The sequence below is a fragment of the Balaenoptera borealis genome (assembly GCF_965194805.1).
Source record: "Balaenoptera borealis genome assembly, chromosome: 16".
In the NCBI taxonomy this organism is placed as follows: Eukaryota; Metazoa; Chordata; class Mammalia; order Artiodactyla; family Balaenopteridae; genus Balaenoptera; species Balaenoptera borealis.
The window spans coordinates 4198173-4222672 of NC_138872.1; the positions used below are offsets into that span (position 1 = coordinate 4198173).

Sequence of the window (24500 nt, forward strand, 5' to 3'; positions counted from 1 at the left end):
ATACCCACCACTACCCCCACTGCCCACAGAGATGTCCACATGCTAATCCCCAGAACCTGTAAATATGTTACCTTCCATGGCTAGAGAGACTCTGCCGATGTGAGCAAGGGGAGAGGCCTCTCAAATGAAGACAGTATCCTGATTACCCAGGTGAGCCCAAGCTAACCACCTGCGTCCTTAAAAATGAAAGAAGAGGCAGAAGATTGGGTCAGAGAGAGGAGACTGAACAAGAAGGAAAAGTGGGAAAAGGACCCAACCCCTCCTTGCTGGTTTGGAATGTGGAGGAGGGGGGCCGTGAGCCAAGGAATGGAAGTTTGCCAACAACCCAAAGGAACAGGAAACGGAGCCTGGAGCCTCCAGAAAGAAGTGTTGCCTGGGACACCTTGATTGTAGCCCAGAAAGACCCATATTGGATTTCTGACCTACAGAACTATAAAACAGTAAGCGTGTCTTGTTTAAAACAACATACTAAGTTGTAATCTGTTATAGCAGCAATACAAAACTAATATAGATAGATAGACACACAGATACATAATAGATGATGGATAGATGATAGATCCCTTACTTCATCAAACAGAAGTTTTTCTGTTTGATTGCCTGCTAAGTAAACATATCTGAAGCAAATCCCATGTTACTATTGACTTCTGTTATAAACTGGTCATAAGTTACTATGTGAAAAATGGATGGATTTTGAAATCCACAGTTGAAAACTTTTGAAGGGAAAAAATAAGCTCTATGTATGGCCTCCTGAGCAGTGAATTTGAAGCACCTTTTTTTTTTTAACATCTTTATTGGAGTATAATTGCTTTACAATGGTGTGTTAGTTTCTGCTGTATAACAAAGTGAATCAGCTATACATATACATATATCCCCATATCTCCTCCCTCTTGCATTCTTTTTTTTGAAGCACTTTTAGACATCTCCTCTCATCATTTTCCAAGCATGGGTGCTCAGAATTGAACACTGACTCCATGTTTCTGAAGATGGACCAAATATGAAAGAGAAATGGAGAGGCTGTTTCTCTGAGAAGCTCTATCATCTCATGCCACTCCACTGGCAGGAAAGTAATTAAATTTGAGACTTCATGTGGGTCAAACTGGCAGTCTCCTTTATCAAATCTTTGCAGGCCAATGCTATAGAACCAGTGGTCTAAGAAGAAATTTGCCTGTAAAGGGAACCCTTTCCTTATAAACCCAGCATCACGTTCCCTTATGGACACCTGTCCAAAGATGTGTCCCCCTCATTAAAAGGACAAGTCTTAGCAGCCACGTACAATGAGTGGGATGATGGAAGACACAGGGTCAGAAAACTCAGATTCTCATCCTAATTCCACTAACTGGGTGAACTTGGGGAAGCCATTTCGGGCAGACACACCCTAGGGTGACCCTATGAGTCAAACCTTTGTGGAATCCCTTCCCCTTGAGTGTGGGTGGAACCTAAAATTTGCTTCTAACCAATAAAATATGGCAAAGGTAAAGGTATTTTGCTGGTGCAATGAAAGCTCCTAATCGACAGGTAAATGATCCTGGGTGGGCCTGACCTAATCAGGAGGGGCCTGTAGAAGAAGATCTAGAGGTCAGAGACTTGAGACAGCACAGACACATTCTCTCTCCACTGTTGGCTTTTAAGAAGCAAGCTGCCATCAATTCCATGCCTCAAGAAAATGAATTCTACCAACAACCTATGAAGGGAATAAAACAAGACAATGGGATGGAGAAAAAAAGGGGGGAACCACTGAGGTACAGGGGTCAGGTGAGTCTCCACCACAATGCCGACATCTTTGCTGAGATGAGGGGGAGCCAGCCCCATGAGGAGCCAGAGGTGGTGTGTGCAGGTAGAGGTAAACAGATCAGCATGTGCAAAGGCCCTGAGGTTGGAATGACTCAAAGGACGATCATGAGCCAATAAAGGCACAGATGATGAATGAATCATGGTCGACCAGTCAAAGTTTGGTGGATGTAAAGACTTCAACAGCATCATCCTCAGTGCACCCGGTTGGAGGCTCCAGGACACAGCTGTCGAGCCTGGGTTCTGACCTCTCCTATTTGCTCGCCAGGGTCCCTCTGCCCCCTCACTTTTTCACCTGCAGCCTCTTGCTGAGAAGCTCACTGACTGGGAGGCAGAGTTTTGGCTCCCACAAAACCGGATGTAAAGATGAAGATTTGCAAACATGCATGTCTATGAGGGCCAGGCAGACTACATGACTCAACGTAAGACACTAGGGAACAACCTACAGACTGCGAGAAAATATTTGCAAATGATGCAACCAACAAGAGATTAATCTCCAAAATATACAAACAGCTCATACAGCTCAATACCAAAAAAACAAACAACCCAATCAAAAAAATGGGCAGAAGATCTAAATGGACACTTCTCCAAAGAAGACATACAGGTGGCCAAAAGGCACATGAAATGATGCTCAACATCGCTAATTATTAGAGAAATGCAAATCAAAGCTGCAGTGAGGTATCACCTCCCAACGGTCAGAATAGCCATCATCAAAAAAAAAAATCTACACATAATAAATGCTGGAGAGGGTGTGGAAAAAAGGGAACCCTCCTACACTGTTGATGGGAATATACACTGGTGTAGCCACTATGGAATACAGTATGGAGTTTTCCCAAAACAATAAAAATAGAGTTGCCATATGATCCAGCAATCCCACTCCTGGGCATATATCCAGACAAAACCGTAATTCGAAAAGATACATGCACCCCTTTGTTCACAGCAGCACTATTCACAATAGCCAAAACATGGAAACAACCTAAACGTCCATCAACAGATGAATGGATGAAGTTGTGGTACATAAATACAACGGAATACTACTCAGCCATAAAAAAGAATGAAGTAATGCCATTTGCAGCAACATGGATGGACCTAGAGATGATCATGCTAAGTGAAGTAAGTCAGACAGAGAAAGACAAATACCATATGATACCACTTATAGGGGGAAACTAAAATATGACACAAATGAACTTATCTCAGAAACAGACTCACACACATAGAAAACAAACGTATGGTTACCAAAGGGGAAAGGGGGGTGGCGGGGGGAGGGATAAATTAGGAGTTTGGGATTAGTAGATACAAACTACCATATATAAAATAGATAAACAACAAGGACCTACTGTAGAGCACAGGGAACCATACTCAATATTTTGTAGTAACCTATAAGGGAAAAGAATCTGAAAAAGAATGTGTGTGTGTATAATGAATCTCTGTGCTGTACACCTGAAACTAACACAATATTGTTAATCAACTATACTTCAATTTTTTAAAAAAAACTAAAAAAAAAAAAAGGGAATAAAAGACACTAGGGAGAAGTGGGGACTGAGGCATGCTGCAGAGCACAGGCACTGCCCACAGGCGTAGCTGCGGCTCAGCCCCAGCCAGCTGCCGCCCTGCAAGAAGACGGGCCCAATATCTTCAGAGCTTCAGATATTTTAAGAAAGGCTGAAATCCAGGTTTATATGTGAAATTTCCTGATATTTATTATTTGGATACTAAGCGTCAAAACTTTCAACAATGTTGCAGGCCAAATAAGATTCTTACATGGGCTGTGTTTGGCCCCTGGGCTGCTGATGGGTTTGCAAGGCATCCTGGAGAGACGTCCCCAGGCCTCTCGGAGGACCAGCCTGGGACCATCAGCCTTATCTGGGAATGTTTCCCCAACGGCCTACACGTGTGGACACCTGGCACCTAGCAGGTGCACAATGAATGTCTGTTGAAACGGTCAAGTCCCAGTGTTGGGAAGGAGGGAACTGTAAATGAGGCACCCCACCTTTGTCCCCCTCCCCACATCTCCCGGGACTCTGCCTGAGGCCTGGAGACTTCAGGCTTGCCAGCTGTCACTCAGATGTAGTGTAGTGCTTTGTGGGAGCAAAGCCACGTGCCAGTATCCCTGCGCTCCCGGGATGTGGCTTGGGTGATGTAAAGCGTTGCTCTCCAAGCTAGCTCACTGGACCAGCAGCCTCAGCACCATCGGGGAGCATGTTAGAGATACAGAATCTCAGGCCCCATCCCAGACCCACTGAATTTGACCCAGCATCACAAGAAACCTCCAGAAAAGCCTAGGTGACTCTCACGTCCATTACAGGCTGGGAGCCCCGGGGCAAGCTGCTGTTTGGCACATGGGCTCTGGAGTAAGGCTCGCTGGTTCAGATCCGAGTCCTTGGGGAAGTTGCCCGACTTCTCTGTGTGTCTCAGTTTCCTCGAGAGAAAAATGGGGAGTCATCGTGCTGTGCCTGGCACACAGCAAGCCCTCAGCGATGCCAGCTCTGGAAACGTGGTCCTGGCAGACAAGTGAAAGGGGGTGCAGGGGCCTCAGAAGAGGGTATGTCATCTCTGGCCACTGAGAGTCTGAGCAGCCGTAGGCAAGCATTAGGAATCTGTGTGGCCTCTCGACAAATACCTATGTCTGGATCAGACACTGACAGTAGGAGAAGGTCAGGCGTTCTAGGAAGGGGAGATTGCGGGTGCAGGAGAGCCTTGGGGATCTGGGTTCAGAGTGTCAAATAGAGAGTAGGCGAGGGCTGGGACCATATGACATCACACTGAGAGGGAGGGGGGCGACCATGGGAAAATGGGACCAAAAAGCTTTGCGGGGCGGGGGGGCGGGGTGTTGGAGGGAGGAGGGTCCGCAGTGGGCAACCTGAAGGGTTTTGAGCAAAGGAGCGAGACAATCAGAACGACGTGATGAAAGAGGGGTTTTAAAATCCATCTGCCCCCCCCCCCCAATTTGCAGTCGGGAGATTATGTATGTGCACAGATCACGGAGAAAAGTCTAGAAGGGCATAAACCTAAACATGATTGTCTCCGAGCGGTGAGGTCACTAGGATGTTTCATTGTCTTCTCCTCGCTCATCTGTATTTTCTAATTTTTCTGCAAAGGACATGTATCACTTGCATAATTAAAAAAGCAATAAAAGCTGTAAATAATTAACATGCTCTCTCTTCAGGACTGAAACTGGATGCATGTGTTTTCAGCTCAGTTATTTTGAATATTTGCTGGATGCCTGGCCTTAAAAGAGGCACCACTGAAAAACACACAGCCGGTAGACTGATGGAGAAACACACTGAGTCCTTTAACCATGAAACCCTAGACCCCCGTTCCTAAACAGGACTCTGTCTCTCTCTCTCCCGGGAACACAGAGATGCCTTTTGAATCCCTTGTGAAGTTTTCCTTGGGAATTTATTGAAATCACAGTCTGCAGTTCCTGACGCTGTGGGCACACGGGGAAATGACAGAGGTGGCCACACACCCTACCTTTTGGAGCGGACGCTCAGTTGTTTCTGCTTGCTGCTCCCACGAGGCATCTTTGCCCTCCTACGAGGCCATCCTCTCTTCCGTTCTGGCTCAGACATCCAGTCCTGGGATGGCATCCCTGGGGCTGTTGGGTCGGAGAGCTGAAAATACCAGGCACGCTGGCGTCATATTGCTCACAGCCCTCATGGTGGGAACAACACAGAAGGGTTCTCTCTCTGCAGACAGGATGCCTGTCTGGGGAAATCGGGCATCGAAATGCTGCATTGCCAAATGGTCTGCGCATTGCTGGGCGGAACCTTCTGGAATCCTGCCTGGGCTGGATCCACAGAAGAAAAAGCCCAGACCTTTGGTGATAACGGGAGGTCTAGGGAACACCGTGGCCGGCTCCTTTCCCTCCTCCAGGAACGCCCACGCCCAGTACCTGATGGCCTTGTGGAGGAAGGAGGCTAAGCTGGGCCTCGGATTCGCCCTCTCTCAGGCCCAGCACATTCTTTCTTAACCCCCCACTCTCGGGATGAAGGCAGTGTTACCATGAGCACAGCCTTCAAGCTCTGGGACACAGGCCCTGTTGTTCCACACGATTAAGTTACAACTGAGGCTGCAGGATCCTCTTCAGTCACCCTGGCCCAGGACATCCCAGAGCAGGACAACACCCTCAATTATACGATCCAGATGCACGGAGTCGCTCTCCAGATGGGACTACAGGGACTTCCCTGGCGGTCCAGCGGGTTAAGACTCTGCGCTTCCAATGCAGGGGGTGCAGGTTTGATCCCTGATCGGGAAATAGGATCCCACATGCCACGAGGCACGGCCCTCCCCCGCCCAAAAAAAGATGGGACTATAAATTTATTTAGTCACCAGTGAGAACTCTCTAGAGCACCCGGCTCCTTTCCCGATTTGCCACTGCTCCCAGGAAACTCATGGGTAAGCTGAATCTGACCATAGCAACTATTTTCTCTGGAGTCCCTGGTATGATAACTATCTCCTTTTAAGAGTTTTTGTCTGGAGTCTATCTCTCAAAAAGGGTTTCTGATTTATAAGCTCCCCTGACCAGCGTTTCATTTTTACTGTTTGCCTCTGCTACCAGGAAGCTCAGCGTTAAGGTTTATGTCTAGTTATGAAAAATCTCACCCGGAGTCTTGGGTACAGTCATTCTGTCCTTTGAAACTTCTTTTCTCATGATTTTCTTTGGTTTTATTTTACATGTTGAGCCTTTTTTCTCTCCCTTGGGAGCAGGCTGAGATGTTATAATGGACAGCAGATGCCACACAGGATGGCTTCATACTTTCTCTCCATCGCTACAAGTCCTGCCTGCCAAACGTCCTCCCTCAGCCCCCAGGGCCCTGGCACAAAGCTGGGTGTTACCTTCAATGTCTGCGTCTGCCCTCCTTCTCCAGGGCTTATCCTGGTCCGTCCTCCAGACACCGCTTTGCTCACCGGCTGGGCGTCAGGAGCCTCACCCCGGAGGCTGCCGCCAGGGAAATGCGGCGCCAGGTGCACGGAAGCGTTCTTCTCTTTCTGCTCCATCGGCAGAGGGAGGCTGCGGCTCAGGCAGCACCACGTGAGCCGGGGCTCAGCCCTCAGCGAGGGGAAAGGCCCCTGGGCCCTGCAGCTCCCGGGGGGCTCTGCGGGCGCACACAAGGCCAGCTCAGGCCAGCCCGGGGGCGGGACGGCCGAGAGGACGGAGCCGGGCTGGCGGGAGCAGCCGGCACTGAGCCCCGCTAGCGGCCCTGAAGGAGGGCCCCGCGGGGCACCCTCGGGAGGCCCCCCCAGCTCCCCAGTGGATTCCCAGGGATGGAGGACGCCCCCAGAGGGCCTGGCCCGCGCCCGAGTGCTGCTGCTGCAGACTTGTTGGGTGTCATGGGTCCCACTCCTCCAAGAGTCACACGTTGGCGTGGGCGGGAAGGAGGCTGCCCCCCTGGGGACCCCAGCTGCTGAGGTGCCAGTGTCCAAGCCTCCTTTCTCCTCTCCCTGCACCCCCTTTCTCCTGTCGCACGGCCTGGACCAGCTGGGGTCCTCCCCGAAGCTGTCTGCTCCACCAGGGGCCTGGCCTGAGGTTGGGCTGGGAAGCATGGGGGTCTCCAGCCCCGACTCCATAGAGGATGCCGGTTCCTCAGGTCCCCCTCTCCTGCAGAGAAGGCCCCGGCCTTGGCCCGGCTTCTGGGGGACGGGCGGCGGGGGACGGGTCTCTCCCTGGGGTAACCTGAGGAGGTACTGTGGGGGAAAGGCCACGTCCACTGGGCCAGCGAGGACATGGGGGGCCCGAGGCTGCGAGGCCAGCTGGGAGGGACACCCGGGGGCTGCAGCTGTAGCACGCGTCCGAGGCTCCGTGTCCCGAGGCCCTGCCCGCCTCAGGGCCCCAGCCCTGCCCCTCGCTGTGCAGTCGTCGCCTCCAGGCAGCCCACCTGGCTTTTCCCCCGGGTCACTGTCCTGGTTCTGAGGGGGCGGGGAGGCAGCCTGCATGGGGCCCCCCGGGGTCTCTCCTTCTGCTCCCGGGGGCTCCTGGCAGCTTAACGCCTCCACCTTCAGCTTCTTCCTCTCCGAGGGGAGCTTGTCCTCTGTGGGCTGGGGCTCCCCGGAGCTCCCGCCCGGCTGGCTTGGGACCATGTGGTCCTGCTGACAGAGCTCCTTGGCGCCCCCTCCGCCACCCCGGGTGCCGCCTTCCAGCTTGGGGTCCGGCAGACCCCGCCTGGGAGCCTCTAGGTCACCTCCTTTGGGGGGACTGGGTGCTGGGAGCAGCTGACACCCCAGCTCCAGCTTCCCGTTTGGAGGAAGCAGAGGGCTCTTGCTGCCCAGGCAGAGGGGTCCTCTGCAGCTGAGGGCGGGGCGTGAGGCAGCCCTGTTCACACGGGGCTGGTCCCTGCCTCCGGCTCTGGCCACTGTCTCCCTCTGCCTGGGGGGCTCAGTCACCAAGAGGCCCTCCCGGGCCGGTGGGCTTGCACAAGGCGCTGGCCTGGCCCCCGTGGCAGTGTCCTCGGGGCCCGGGGGCCTCCTCCCGTCCTGGGAGGGGGCTGCATGCCCACCACCCCCTGCGTCTTGCTGGAGAGGACGGTCCAGCTCGACCCCACCGCCCGCTGTGGCCTCCCTAGCCTTCTTGCCTCCGCGGTGGCCGGCTTTCGTTTTCTGGTAGATGCTCTTGAACGTGTCCTTCCCGTACACCTGCCACTTCTCCTGGGTGAACCTCTTCAGCCTCCTCTGGCCCCGTTGCTTACCAGCCGCCTGGCCCTGGCCGGCCTGGCCCTCCCCCGCAGCCGGTCTCTTTCCCTCCGGGTCCTCCGCCGGGGCCGAGGCGTCTCCCGTCGGGGGACACGGCAGGTCCTCCACCGCAGCCTGTCTGACCAGGGCCCGGGGGTGACCGCCAGGGACATCGGCCAGTCGGGCGAGGGCAGGCCTGGGGCTCAGAGGCTTCTGCCTCCGGGACCAGGCGTCCCGGGGGTCCGGCGGCTCCGGCCACGTCCCCGTGCCCTCGACGAAGGGCAGCGAGTTGCTCCTGGTGACAGGCACACATTCGGTGCCGGTGGAGAGCTGCGTGGGGACCGAGTGGAAGAAGAGGGGCCGCGCCCTGTCCGGGGCCGCGCAGGTGGAGCGCGCGGCGCGCAGGGCGGCAGGCAGCCTCCTGGGCTCCGGCGGCCGCAGGTCGAAGTGGAAGGAGTCCTTGTAGGTGTAGGGCATGGGCAGGTCGATGCTGCCCTGCTTGGACAGGACCGTCTTGCGGGGCCGCACGTGGGCCAGCTGGGGGTCGTCCACCACGGCCTGGTTGTGAGAGATGAGCCTGGCGATGCGCTCCTCCAGCCGCCTCTTTTCCAGCTCCAGGCCGGCCGCCCGCTCCGCGCGCCCGGGCCCCGGGCCTCCCTCGCCCTCGGACTCGGCGCTGTGCTCGGACAGGCTGTGCAGGGGGCTGCCGGCGGCCGGCGGCTGCTCCGCGCTGTCCGAGCGGGACAGGTAGCCCGAGTCGGTGCTCTCGCACTTCCGCAGCCGACCCTCCGAGGGCTTGGCATCCCCGGGCTTCTCCACCTGCTGCAGCTGCAGCGCGGAGGCCGGCCTGCTGGCCGTCGGGGACCGCTGCTCCGGCAGCTTCCGCCTCGGCTGCGAGCTGGCCAGCGGCAGCCCGGGGGCAGAGTCTACAGGGGCCTCCCTGACATCGAACGTGGACCCTAGACAGGCAACAGCGTCCAACTTCAGGTCCAGGTTCTTGGCAACCGGGGACAGATGCGCCGTAGGCAGCAGGCAGTGCCCAGCGGCCTGGGCGCCCGGAGAAAGGGGTCTCTCTGATCGTGCCCCGTGGGCCCCGGAAGGCACTCCGGCCTTGTCCCCCTCCTCCGGGAGGCTGCTTCCCCCGCCGTCCGACTCCGAGGACAGCCTGGAGTTGTTGAGGTGTGTCTGGGTCCGTCTGTGCTTGTACAAGTTGCTCTGGGTCTTAAAGGCGATGCCGCAGGTGGCGCACGGGAAGGGCCTCTCCCCCGTGTGGGACCGGATGTGCTTCTCCAAAACGCTGGGCTTCAGGCAGTCGCGGCCACAGTGCGGGCACAGGTACTTGCCGGCGTTGCGCACCTTGCCGGGGCTGCCCAGCGCGGGCCCCAGGCCCGGTGACAGGATGGGCAGAGCACCCACGAAGTTCACGGTGAGCGCTGGGGCCGCTGGCTTCCCCGCCTGGGTGGCACCGGGCCCTTCAGGCTGCAGCAGGGGGCTGAGAATGAAGGGCACGCTGCCCCCGTCCACGCTGCCTGACACGAGGGGGGCACGCGGCTGGAGGCCCCCCGGAGGCACCGTGTGGTACAGTGGGATGGGCAGGGCCTTCAGGAACAGGGTGGGGGCCAGGCCCTGCTCTGGGGGCAGGATGATGGGGCCCAGGGTCAGGTGAGGCGAGGCCTGCCCACCTGGGGCCCCTGGGGGCCCAGAAGCAGGAGCTGGCTGGTCCCTGGCAGGCAAGGCAGGGCAGGTGACTTCTGGCACCTCCATCCCACATCGTCTGGGTGGCCCAGGATGCTGGACAACCTGTGAGCAACAACCAAACTTTACTATGGGTAACTCTCTGCTCTCCTCATACAGTAAACCCTTCCCACCCCCATCAGGCATTTCGTCACCTCCACCGAAGCCACAACAATCCGCCAAGAAAAATACCCTTATCCCCATGTAAGGAAAGGGGAAACTGAGGCTCAGAGAGTGGAACTGACTTGTCATGCAGCTGATATGTGGCAAAGCAAGGTTCAGACCCAGGTCTGTCTCAATCCTAACTCATTCAATACACCCAAAGGGAATTCTCTTTTTTTTTTTTTTTGCATCTTTATGGGAGTATAATTGCTTTACAATGTTGTGTTAGTTTCTGCTGTACAACAAAGTGAATCAGCTCTATGTTTACATATATCATCATATCCCCTCCCTCTTGAGCCTCCCTCCCACCCTCCCTATCCCACCCCTCTAGGTCGTCACAAAGCATCGAGCTGATCTCCCTGTGTTATGCAGCAGCTCCCCACTAGCTATCTATTTTACATTTGGTAGTGTATATATGTCAATGCCACTCTCTCACTTCTTCCCAGCTTCCCCTTCCCCCGCCCCCCGCACCGTGTCCTCAAGTCCGTTCTCTACATCTGCGTCTTTATTCCTGCCCTGCCACTAGGTTCATCAGTACTGTTTTTTTTAGATTCCATATATATGTGTTAGCATACGGTATTTGTTTTTCTTTCTGACTTACTTCACTCTGTATGACAGACTCTAGGTCCATCCACCTCACTACAAATAACTCAGCTTCATTCCTTTTTATGGCTGAGTAATATTTCAAAGGGAATTCTTTTTTGGGGGGGGTTATCTTTTGTTTTTTAAACATCTTTATTGGAGTATAATTGCTTTACAATGGTGTGCTAGTTTCTGCTTTATAACAAAGTGAATCAGTTATACATATGTCCCCATATCTCTTCCCTCTTGCGTCTCCCTCCCTCCCACCCTCCCTATCCCACCCCTCTAGGTGGTCACAAAGCACCGAGCTGATCTCCCTGTGCTATGCGGCTGCTTCTCAAAGGGAATTCTTGATTCTTCCCCTGCACACAGGTACATGGCAGGCTTGTCACCGTCATCCCCCGACACCCAGTGCAGTGCCCTGTGCAGAGGAGACACTCAGAAAATGTGCTGACTTCATGAAAAAGAAAAGTCGTGTAGCTCAGCAAGGTCCTCAAAGTCCACAGTGATTCCATGGGCTGGGACAAGTCCCTTTCCTCAGATGGGACTCAGTTTCCAGGTCTGTAAAATGGGCACCTCCCTAGGGCCCTTCCCACTCTGGAGTTCAGAGTCTCCGCTATTGGATGAGGACAATAAGGAAGAAAACTGACCTGAGGGGACACTTACTAGATGGAGCAAATGAAAATACAAGATTCCTAGCTAAACTTGAATTTCAGATAAACAATGCATACTTCTTTAGTATATGTATGTCCCAATTCTTACATGGGTCTTGCTTACACTAGAAAATTATGCATGATTTACCTGGAATCAAAATGTAACTGAGGGGACTTCCCTAGTGGCACAGTGGTTAAGAATCCACCTGCCAATGCAGGGGACACAGGTTCAATCCCTGGTCCGGGAAGATCCCACATGCACAGAGCAACTAAGCCCATGCGCCACAACTACTGAGCCTGTGCTCTAGAGCCCACAAGCCATAACTACTGAGCCCACATGCCACAACTACTGAGGCCCACGCACCTAGAGCCTGTGCTCTGCAAGAAGGGAAACCACCATAATAAGAAACCCACGCAAAGCAATGAAGAGTAGTCCCCCAGTCGCTGCAACTAGAGAAAGCCCACGTGCAGCAACGAAGACCCAATGCAGCCAAAAATAAATTAATTAATTAATTTTTAAAAAATGTAACTGAGCATCCTGTATTTTATCTGGCCACCCCAGCAGGAAAAAAAGCACTTCTTTAGCCTCAAGATCAGCCTTGGGTCTCTGCTCAAAGGTGGGGCTTCCAAAGCCCCTTCAAACCCAACAGAGACACAGTTGGTTCCCTCTCAGCCAGGGGGAACAGCTGGGCAAATGCTAGGAAAGGGAGCAAGAGAGACCCAGCCATGCTCTTCCAACTGTGGGAGGGAAAGCCAGATGCAATGAGAAAATGTAAACAGGCCCATGGCTACAGAATTGGGAGCCTCCAGACCCTTCACCCTCAGGTGCCCATCCCCCAGGAGCTCCATTGGTTGAGCTCCACTTCAGCCAATCCCCAGCTTAGCTCCTCAAGAAAAACAAATCCAAATTCCAGCCTTAGCAGCAAGACCGTTCAAGCAGGGAAAGGTAGAAATCATGGCAGCTCATACCAGCTCACACTGGCTCACAAGAGCTGACTGTTAACTTTTCAGAAATTTTGCAAGCTAGTTGTTAAATGTGGCCATAATTAAAAGTTAAATTATATAGACTTACAATTCAATAAATTATATTAAAAACAATGTTACTACAACTGGATAATCACATGCAAAAGAATGAAGTTGAATCCCTACCTCACACCACATACAAAAATTGACTCAAGATTGATCAAAAACCTAAATGTAAGAGCTAAAACTACAAAACTCTTAGAAGAAAACATCGGAGTAAATCTTCATGGCCTTGGATTTGATATTGGGTTCTTAGATATGACACCAAAAGCAAAAGCAATTAAAAGAAAAAGATAAATTGGACTTCTTCAAAATAAAAAAATACTTTCATGCATCAAAGGACACTATCAAGAAAGTGAAAAGACAACTCACAAAATGGGAGAAAATATTTGCAAATTGTATACATGATAAATCCAGAATGTATAAAGAACACTTCTAACTCAATAACAAAAAGACAAACAACTCAATTGAAAAATGAGCAAAGGACTTGAATAGACATTTCTCCAAGGCAGATATACAAAGGCTAAAAACACATTGTAAAGATGTTCAGTATTATTAGTCATTAGAAAATGTAAATCAAAACCACAGTATGACTTCATATCAACTAGCATATTAATAATAATAATAAACTGAAAATAACCAATGTTGGTAAGGATACGGAGAAATTTGAACACTTAAACACTGCTAGTGAGAATGTAAAATGATGCAGCCACTGTGGAAAACAGTTTGGCTGTTCCTGAAAAAGTTAAACACGGAACTACCACATGACCCAGAAATTCCACAACTATGTATATACCCAAAAGAATTGAAAATAGGTATTCAAATAAAAACGTGTACGTAAATGTTGATAACTGCACAATACAAAAGAGCCAAAAGGTGGAAACGACCCAGATGTCCATCAACTGATGAATGGATTAACAAATTGCAGTCTATCTGTACAATGAGATGTTATTTAGCCACAAAAAGGAATGACGTATTTATACAGGCTACATCATGGACGAGCCTTGGAAATATGATGCTAAGTGAAAGAAGCCAGTCTCAAAAGGCCACACTGTATGATTCCTTTTACATGAAAAACCCAGAAGAGGAAAATTCATACACACAGAAAACAGATGATAGTGGTTGCCAGGGGCGGAGAGGGAGAGTGAGGCGTGAATGCCTAACTGGGTACCAAGCTTCCTTTATGAAAGGAAGTGATGAAAATGTTCTGGAACCACATGCAGTCAGTAGTTGCACAACATTATAATGTACTAAATGCCACAGAACTGTACACTTTAAAATAGCTAAAATGGTGACTTTCATTTTATGTGAATTTTATCTCAGTAGTAGAAAAGGAACTAAATACACCAAGCTCATCACTTACTAATTATTTTATTACATCTTAGCATGATCAGTGCTCTGGAGGTTACTCACGTGGATTGCGTCGGGATGGTGGAAATACTACGTAACGGGGTGGCACCCCACATCTCCACCTCTTGCCAATTTTAGGTTCAGTAACGTCACGTTCATAGCTTGCGATTGGCCGTGGTGGGAGTATTTACAGTACAGAAATTGGCAAATGCTACAGTCAGTCCTTTGTTTCTTTTTTATCCCAAGACCATCATTCCCATTCTCTGTTCCTCATAAACCTGTCTACATTAGAGATCTCACAGATTTGAGACCTTATAATTTTTTAAGGAAAGATTTAAAGACAGAAATCCCTGGAGATGGGTAGGAGCTATTAGAATTCCTAAGCACTGATGTGAATGGAAGACAAGGCTTCCCTCAAGCTGAGAAAGTTCGAGATGCTTCCCAGGGGAACCATCAGACCCGCCTTCCTGTCCCTGCTCACCAGGCTTGCTGGTGGACACCCCTGAGACCCAGCTCCCAGGTCACTTGGGCACAGCTCCTGGAAGGATCAGATGAAATAACGTGTGAGAAAACACCGAGGGTGGCGTCAGGCACGGAGGAAGTGCTTGGCTCAGTTGAGTTTCCAGTGATACGCCATAATATTTTGAACTATTAACTAGCGAATCCTCCCCACCCCACCTTCCCTCCTACCCCTTGTCTCTTCCCCATCAGTCAATGCAGCTGGCTTCCTTCAGTGCCTCCGGGAAGGGATGCCATTCTCAGGTGCAATTCCCAAGAAAGAAGGTCATTATAAGGATTCTATTTGGGAGGTGATTTCAGGCAATGCTAGCAGGGGAGTGGGAAAGCTGGGGTGAAGGACGCTTTAAAGAGTGTGTCATCAAGCCAGTCCCCACTGAGGGCAGCTGGAGCTTACTAAACTCGGCTGGGGACCAAGAGATCACATAGAACGCGTTACCCCACAGGGGACTGAGGGAGCAATGGTGTGCTGGCATGTCCACCTGGCCAAGGGGACACACCCGGCGGGCTCTGTGGCCCCAGAAAGTCTTATGCCCAGCAATGCTGCCTGCAGCTTGTTCCAAAATGGTAAAATGCAGAGGGGGATTGATGGGCAGGGCTTCCACTGAACTTGCTGTGGCAGAAACAGAGTAAAGACTTGTGAATTCCAAAGCCTAAACCCTAAGGGGAATCTGACGAAGACCAGCCAGTTTTCCCCATCCTCGGGTTGGGAGGAGGTGGGAGGGAAGAAAGTCGGAGGGAGGCGACGAGACCCTCCAGCTTTGGCTTCAGAGGGGACTTGGGTGGAGAGAAGACCTGGGACCCCCTTCCTCAGAGCACTCGGGAGAGGCGCCCCCCCCCCCCCCCGGGACAGAATAGCAATAGCCCGAAGCCCGTGTCCAGGCGGGAGGGAGGGAGGAAGCCCTCAGGGTTCTGTGCCCAGAGCCGGTGCAGCTCAGGATGAGCACCCAAGAGGGGGCTGAGAGTGACGGAGAAAATGGGTCAGACCAAGGGTAATGCTGCAGGAGGGGTGACTCAGCGTGGAGCTTGGGGAACTGGGGGCTGAGCACCACCTGTCCCCCGAAATAAGCCCATCCTCAGGGGAGAGAGGAAAGAAGCCCAGAACTGACTGCCTCGGGGTGGGAGGAGCGGGGGCTTCAAAATAGAAATTCCAGAAAAAGAGCGTTACATTTCTGACACACCTGCCACGATGATTATTTTGCTCTCTCTGCAGCCTGTTCTGTGATCACAGCGAAATCGATGCCTTTTAGTAGCAGCTGATCGCTGACTGGGAGGCAGCAAGCCCACCAGCACCTTCCTGGGGGATGTGGCACTTTTCCTGGGAAAGCCTCAAAGGGCTGCCACTGATGATTGTCACTCTGAGTCAGGGAGGTGGCAAGTCGTCCCGTCCCCATCGGGCAGGGGGGAAAGTGAGGGCAGGGGCACCAGGGAAGCCTCTGGGAGGACCACCTGCTCAGCGAGACACACTGCCAAGCTCTGTCCCTGCGCCCCGTCGCCATCCCGAGGGTCCACCCTGCAGACAGCTCGTCGGACCCCTCGCTTCCTCCCTCTGCCATGCGTGGGTTCCCCACTCCCCAACAGCCCCCCAAATCTATGTTCTTCTGAGACAGTGTGCCACCCCATGGGGAGGGAAAGTGACTATTTCCAAAGCCCCCTTTCTTCAAAGCAAGCCACAAGGGGGCCTGGGCAAAAAGAGAACGTGGGAATGCCACAAATAGCTTTTTAAAAACTCATGTTTTTTGAGAATCCACCTGCCAGTGCAGGGGACACGGGTTCGAGCCCTGGTCCGGGAGGATCCCACATGCCGCGGAGCGACTAAGCCCGTGTGCCACAGCTGCTGAGCCTGTGTTCTAGGGCCCGCGAGCCACAGCTACTGAGGCCCGCGCGCCTGGAGCGCATGCTCTGCAACGAGAGAGGCCACCGCGATGAGAAGCCCGCGCACCGCAGCTAGAGAAAGCCTGCGCGCAGCAATGAGGACCCAATGCAGCCAAAAATAAATAGATAAATAAATTTTTTTAAAAAACAAAAAAACCAAAAAAAACTCATGTTTTGGGCCCTGCGAGAGAAGACTATGGAGAATGGATTAAACGTATTCAGCAGATGGAACTTTCCAGAAAGAACGTGGGTGCTGAGACTGCTGTTCTAGTTGCAAATTTCCCAAACTTCAGTCTGTCCTGCATGCCTGTCAACCGCCGTCCGTGTGTGGGACCACTTGCTTCCTCCCCACCCCTGGGTACCTGGATTAGCATTACATTAAAAGGGAACTATGTGCATAAGAATGTGAATGTACTTAGCGCCACAGAACTGCACTTAAAAACGGTTGAAATGATCAATTTTATGTTATGCATATTTTACAACTTTTAAAAATTAAAAAAAAGGGGGGGGCTATATCATTACCCAATTATCCAAAAACTTATTTTCATACAAAAGCCTGCAAACCTGTTTATATCAGCTTTATTCATAATTGTTAAAACTTAGAAGCAACCAAGATGTCCTTCAGTAGGTGGGTGAATAAATAAACCATGGTGAACATCCCTGGTGGTGCGGTGGTTGGGAATCCACCTGCCAGTGCAGGGGACACGGGTTCAAGACCTGGTCTGGGAAGATCCCACGTGCCGCGGAGCAACTAAGCCTATGTGCCACAACTACTGAGCCTGCGCTCTAGGCCCGTGTGCCACAACTACTGAGCCCGTGCGCCACAACTACTGAGCCTGAGCACCATAACGAAGAGTAGCCCCCGCTCGCCGCAACTAGAGAAAGCCTGTGCTCAGCAACAAAGACCCAAAGCAGCCAAAAATAAATAAATGAATAAATAAATTTATAAAGAATTTTTAAAGAGAACCATGGTGCATCCAGACAGTGGAATACTATTCAGCATTAAAAAGAAATGACTTTAATTAAAATTTAATTTTAATGACTTAAAAGACTTGGGCTATCAAGTCATGAAAAAACATGGAAGACACTTAAATGCATATTATTAAGTGAAAGAAGCCAATCTGAAAAGGCTGCATACTGTATGATTCCAGCTATATAACATTCTGGAAAAGACAAAACTATGGAAACAGTAAGATCAGTGGTTTCCAGGGCTCATCAATTATTAACAAAAGTACCACACTAAGAAAAGGGAACCCTCCTACACTGTTGGTGGGAATGTAAATTGGTGCAACCACTATGGAAAACAGTGTGGAGTTTCCTTAAAAAACTAAAAATACAGTTACCATGTGATCCAGCAATCCCACTCCTGGGCATATATCCAGGAAAGACAAAAGCTCTAATTCGAAAAGATACACACACCCCAATGTTCATAGCAGCATTATTTACAATAGCCAAGACATGGAAGCAACCTAAATGTCCACCAACAGATGAATGGGTAAGGAAGATGTGGCACATATATACAATGGAATATTACTCTGCCATAAAAAAGGAATGAAATAATGCCATTTGCAGCAACATGGATGGACCTAGAGATTATCATATTAAGTGAAGTAAGTCAGAAAGAGAGAGACAAATACCATATGATATCACTTATATGTGGAATCTAAAAAAGAATACAAATGAATCTATACACAAAACAGACTCACAGACACAGAAAACAAACTTATGGTTACCAAAGGGGAAAGGAGGTGGGGGAGGGATAAATTAGGAGTTTGGGATTAACAGACACAAAGTACTATATACAAAATAGATAATCAACAAGGACCTACTGTAGAGCACAGGGAAATGTATTCAATATCTTGTAATAACCTATAATGGAAAATAATATATGTATATATCTATGAATCACTTTGCTGTGCACCTAAAACTAACACAATATTGTAAAACAATTATACTTCAATTTTAAAAAAAGTACCACACTAAATGTAAGATATTAATAACACAGGAGACTGTATGAGGGGTGTAGGTAAGTGGCATATGGGAACTCTCTATACTTTGCCCTCAGTTTTCTATAAACCTAAACCACTCTAAAAATTGTCTATTAATCTTCAAAATTAAAAAAAATCAAAACAATTAAAAAAAAAAAAAAGACATTTATTCTCACTGGCCAAGAAGTGCAAAGTATATACCAAATGCCATGTTTTGCCTATCAGAGTTAAAAACAAAAACAAAAACAAAAAAACCCCAACAAATAAATACTTGTAATAACTGGAGGGGAAAAGGGAGGAGGGCTATGTCATTACCAAAAAAAAGAAGATTCCTATTTTTTCTAAGAATGATGAAAATAAATGTATAATGATTAATCTTTTAAGCTGTATATCTGTCATACGATCTAGCACAGCTGAGCAGTGTGGTCCCGTACTTTGGGGAAACACGCCTCTAATTTAAGATCTTGACCTGAGATACCTTCAGGCTAGACCCTCCAGACAGATCCCATCTTCCTCCCTCCGCCCTGTGTCCCCAGGGTGTAGTCTCCTGTCCTGTGGTGTCTACACCCGCAGGTCAGAGTGAGGAGGGAAGAGAGTCAGGCCAGGGCTGGTTCCAAGGCTGCTCTGTCCCTCTACTCAAGGCCACATTTCTGCCAGGCGACATCCCCCGGTCCCAGTTATGGTTCCCACCATCCCCGGTCCCTGGGGTAACACCGCCGCCCCCCCCCCCATTAAACTCGTCCCACTTGTGCATCCAACTCAAATGTGCATCAGGCCTGCCAGGCTGCAAAATGAAATTACAACTTAAATTACATGCATGGGTGAATTTTCCCGGAAAGCGAGAGCATCTCTGAATTCTGTCGGATTCTCAAGGGTCTGGAAGGGTCCCTGAGATGGGGGACTACCTAGTTCAGGGCATCACCTCCCTGAAAGCAGCTCCAGGACCTGACAGGCCCAAACACACGTTGGTCCGCACCACTACTTCACCCAAATTCATTTCGCTTGATTTGCTTGAACAAAGTGAGATAAGGGAACGGGCCAGAGTTTACAAACAAAAACACGCCGTGCAGAAGGCTTGTGCGAGCGGATGCAGAAGAGCATCCCGGGCGATGGCCTAATTTTCATACACAAATTACGTGATTTCCCTGTAGACGGTCGATAGGTTTCAGATGTTTGGAGGGAAGAGCCTGATGTCAGGGTGGCTTTGGCAAATGGGAGGCAGGGGGGACTCTGCCTCTGGACCGCTGTCCCTGGGGCTGGGGACGCCTCGGTTGAAGAAGGAAACGCCCTCCAGGTTCATCTTCCAGTTTGACCGCTTACCCCCGTGTGGCTTCTGCAAGTTCTTTTAACTTCAGATTCTCACTTGAAACATGGGGGTGAGGGATGGGATCAAGGAGGATTAAACGGACACCATCTACAAGCACTTGTCACAGCATCGGAGCAAAATGGGGGTAGTCGGCTGAAAAGTATTCATAGGCTTCTCTTATTTCCTTTCCTAAGTTAATCAGTTTCACCTTGGTCAGCCCAAGGCAATTATCTACCCAAAAAGAAACCAAGAATGTTTACAGGTTCAGAGCAGACGTAGCTGAGCCTCACATAGTGCCTACCACGTGCCATGTGTCACTGTGCCGAAGGCTCGACATACACAAGTCATCTAACCCACACGGCAACCCCATCACATAGGCGCTCTTACTGTTCCAGCGAGGGGAAGCAGGCGCTGAGAGCCGGAGAGATATGCTCAGGGTCAAGTGCTCGGGGAGGTATATCCCTTCCTAAAGAAGGAAGAGAGACACAAAGAACAAGGGAAGATTCAGCTGCCAGCATGCAAAATAGGACTTCTGGGCAGACCGGAATCTTGAGAGCAGATATTATTGTTGAGAGTGAAAGGTTTCTCAAAATCACCTTCTCTCTTTGCTTAATGCTTCAGGCTCTAAGGCAAGACGTGTGTCGGGACTTCTCCTGCAGAACAGAGTAGATGCCCCCTCGTAACAGGGCCACAGCAGAGCTACAGGAGTAGCTGATTAGAGGTGGAAGGAGGCTGTGATGTAAGGGAAGTGTAGTGGGTCGAATCGTGTCCCCCAAAAGCATAGGTCTATGTGCTAATCCCTACTCCCTGTGAATGTGACCTCATTTGCAGTTAGGTCTTTGCAGAGGTCATTAAATTAAGAATCTCAAGAAGAGATCATACCAGATTTAGGGTGGGTTTTAAATCCAACGACCAGTGTCCTTATAAGAAGAGAGAGGACACGGACGTACAAGAGAGATGGCCATGCAAAGACCCATGTGACCACGGAGGCGGAGATTGGAGGGATGCAGCCACAAGCCAAGGAACGCCTGGAGCCACCAGAAGCTGGAAAATGCAGGAAGGGTGCTTCCCTTGAGCCTTCAGAGGGAGCATAGCTCTGCCTACACTGTGATTTTGGACTTAGAGCCTCCAAAAATGCGAGAGAGTCCATTTCTGCTGTTTTAGCCTCCCAGTATGTGGGACTTTGTTACAGCAGCCACACGACACTAATAGAGGAAATGAAAGAAAATGCTGCTATTTTCATAGTCTTGAGAGATGATGAGGAGGGGACCTGCCAGAGGAGGAAGGCAAACAGGAAGGTCAGGTTTCAACCAAGAAAGGAGAAGGTGTAAGTCAGGGCAACACTAGGGCTGTCCCCCAGATCCACCTTGAAGGACTGTAAGGAGATGGCCGGAGCAAGGCCAGGTCCTGCACAGAGAGACCCCCCTCGGGCTGAGCTGTCCTGAGCCCCGACAGGTCCTCCTGTGACCTGATGGGGTCTGGCTTGGAGCTCGCAGAGTGCTGGGAAGGGACACCTAGAAGGAGGAACAGCTCTGTAACGAGAGCCCCCGAGAGGACCAAGTGGACCGCCAGATGCCATCTTGAAGACATGGGGGTGGGGAGGGGGTGATCAATTTGTTGCATGCTTCAGTAGTTCATTCGTTTTGTTGCTGAGTAGTATTCCCGAGTGTGTGTGTGTGTGTGTGTGTGTGTGTGTGCGCGCCGCAGTTTGTTCATTCACTTCCCTCCGTGCTGGGTGGTGTCTGATGAGGCCACCTGGAACACCAGCATGTTCACCACCACTCAACAGCAATGAGGCCACTCTCGTCCGTGGGTCAGTGGAAGCCACGTGGGGGGCAACAACCAGGCATCCTATTTCCCCCGGAGACACCAGTGATGGCCGAGTGGGGACCAGAACCACCACCCCATGAAGCGGTAATGAGGAGCTCCCCCTTGGGGTCGGCAGAGACCAAGTGGGCAACCTGGACTTCCATCCACCCTCTTCCCCTGCTGAGCAGCACCAAAGGAAGCCAACGAAAGCAGAAGGTTTCATCCATCCAGACTCTCATAACATAGTACCCAAAGTGCTCAAGTTTCAATCAAAACTCACTTGGGACTTCCCTGGCGGTCCAGTGGTTACGACTCCAAGCTTCCACTGCAGGGGTTTAATCCCTGGTCGGGGAACTAAGATCTTGCAGCATGGCCAAAAAACAAACAAACAAACAAAAAAAAAACAACTCACTTCTCATACCAGGAAGATGTCAAACTGAATGAAAAAAGATAATTCATAGATACCAACACTCAGATGCAAGAGGTGTTGGGATTATCTGACCAAGATTTTAGAGCAGCCGTCATAAAAATGTCTCCATGAATACTTACAAATATGCTTGAAACAAATAAAAATAGTCTCAGCCAAGAAATCAAAAGTAAAATAACAACCAAATGGAAATTTTAGAAATGAAAAGTACTATAACCAAAAATTTAAAAACTCAGTGGATGCACTCAACAGCAGAATGAAAGGGACAGGAAAAAGAACCCGTGAACTTGAAAATAGAGCAATAGAAATTTCCCAGTCTGAACAACAGAGAGAAAATAGGCTGAAAAAAAATGAGCAGAGCCTCAGGGACCTGTGAGATTAACAAAAGGTACAGCATTCACATCATCTGGGTCCTGGAAGGAGAGGAGAAAAAGGACTGGGATAAAACAATACTCAGCGGAATATGGCTGAGAACTTAAATTTGGCAAAAGACATAAACCCATGGAATCAGTATGCTAGTGAACCCCAAACAGGATAAACCCAAAGAAATCCTCACCAAAACACATCATAGTCAAACTTCTGAACTCTTAAGACAAAGAAAAATTCTTCAAAGCAGTGAAAGAGAAAAGACACCCTTCCTATAGGAAAAACAAATCCTAATGCCAGCAGGTTTCCCATCCAAAACTTGGGACCAGAAAGAAGTAGCACAACATTTTTCAAGGGCTTAAAGTAAAGACCTGTCAACTGCAAATTCTATATCCAGCAAAAAGATTCTTCTTGAATGAAGGGAAAATCAAGGCATTCTCAAATTTAAAAAAAAAAAAAAAACAGAGAAAATTTGTCACCAGCAGGAATGGCTAAAGGAAGTTCTCTACATAGAAAGGAAATAATAAAGGAAGGGGGAAATTCCCTGGCGGTCCAGTGGTTAGGACTCTACACTTTCACTGCCAAGGACACAGGTTCAATCCCTGGTCGGGGAACTAAGATCCCACAAGCCGCGAGGCACAGCCAAAAAATTTTTTAAAATAAAAAATAAAATAAGAAGTCATCATAAATTAATGGTGTAATCCATTGTTGTAAATAATAATAATAATAACAGAAGGACACTTGGAACCTCAAGAAGGAAAAAGAATGATGGAAAGAGTAAAAATATAGGTAAATACAATATTTCCTTTTGAATTTTCTAAATGATGTTTGATGGTTAAAACAAAAACACTGTCTAATGTATTTAGAGAAATATTTAAGACAATTATAAGTGGGAGAAGGTAAGAGAGGTAGTTTTTACATTTCACTTCAGCTGGTGGTAAAGCAGTGACGCCAATAGACTAGGATGAGTTATGAATCTATAACGTAATACGTAAAACAACCACATAATTAATACGAGGATATCCTACAGAGCCTGCCCAGCCACAGGCCACAGGTGTGATCTCTCTGCAGCCGTAGAGCCTCGGGTTGGAGAGGACATGGTGCAGCTTTCCTGACAGTGAAACTAGGGCCCTGTGCAGCCGAGGCACATCCCGTCTGTGGCTGGGGGCCCACATGGACCGGTCGCTCCCTCTGCAAGCCCAACTTCCCTCCACGCAGCCCATGAGCTTGGAAGGCTTCCGTCCCCACTGGCATCCGGACTCCCAATGCATCCACGTCCCCTGCTGTCCATTGCCTGCTTCCTACCCCCACTCCAGAGGGTTGCCCATTGTGTGCCCAGCAATTCCAGACCAGCTCCAGTCTGGCTAACCCAGCCACCACCCTCTCTGCTATTCGGTGACTAAACCACCGCTTCTCCAATGAAGTCTGAACCCCTTCTGAGTTTGCCCTTTCTTGGGCAGTCTCTCTCAATCCTAGGGACCATACAGAATGTTCTTATGTCTTATAGTTCCTCTTTTATCACAGTTAATCAGTCTTAACCTAAACTTCTCCAGTGTAACTGACTATGTGATTTCTATCTCCTGATTAGATACAAATACTACAGAATTAGTAATGGGAGGGGTCCCAGGAGATAGATCGGTGAATGTGGGATCTGGAGATTGATTCAGCCATCCCCTCGGATTTGAGTGTGATGCTGAGATCCTTGCCAATGAGAAATAGGATACTGGCCACCCATGACGTGCAGTGGCATTGCAATTAATCAAGCCATCGCCCGTGGTTTATTGTGATAAAGTGCCGATGGGAGCACGTGCTTTGGGAACACAAGCTGCATGGCAGTAATGATGACAATCAGGGATGTGGTGTGAGAAGAATTTTTTTTTTTGAGGGCCCTTGAGCACTTAGAGAGAAAATGACAAACCCAGGTCCATTAACTCCCACCTCAAGTCATGATCTGAGAATCAGACAGCTTCCAGGACAGCCCTGAAAGAATTTCTTATTTCTTGTAGCCACAGGGCCGACACGGCTGAAAATCAAACACAAAATTTAATGGTGCAAGTTGCTGCATTTAAATGGCAGTTGAATTCATGGTCTCACCAAGTTTCTCAGGTGAAAATGAGGGCATTAATCATGTAAGAATGAGATCCTGAAACTTGGAATAAGGACATCTGATCGGATCTGGAGAAACTGACAGCATTGACCTCCAAGTCATTCTGAGCTTCTCTGACCAGCGGTGGCTCAGCAGTGGCTGTTCC

General features: G+C 49.8%; 1 protein-coding gene across 2 annotated transcripts in view; it reads right to left on the reverse strand.

Annotated features, from left to right (window-relative positions):
• The window catches only part of ZNF831 (zinc finger protein 831), a 127248-nt gene that overhangs the window by 76885 nt on the left and 25863 nt on the right, over positions 1-24500 (reverse strand). Inside the window, exons 2-3 of one of the 2 annotated variants that reach the window (XM_082361009.1) lie at positions 6628-10257; positions 5263-5402 (exon numbers count right to left, since the gene is read on the reverse strand). In XM_082361009.1, the coding sequence (XP_082217135.1) occupies positions 5263-5402; positions 6628-10221 (3734 nt within the window). In that variant the 5' untranslated portion in view covers positions 10222-10257. Of the gene's footprint in view, positions 1-5262; positions 5403-6627; positions 10565-24500 lie in introns of those variants that run through there. The other variant, XM_082361008.1, reaches the window with a different exon arrangement.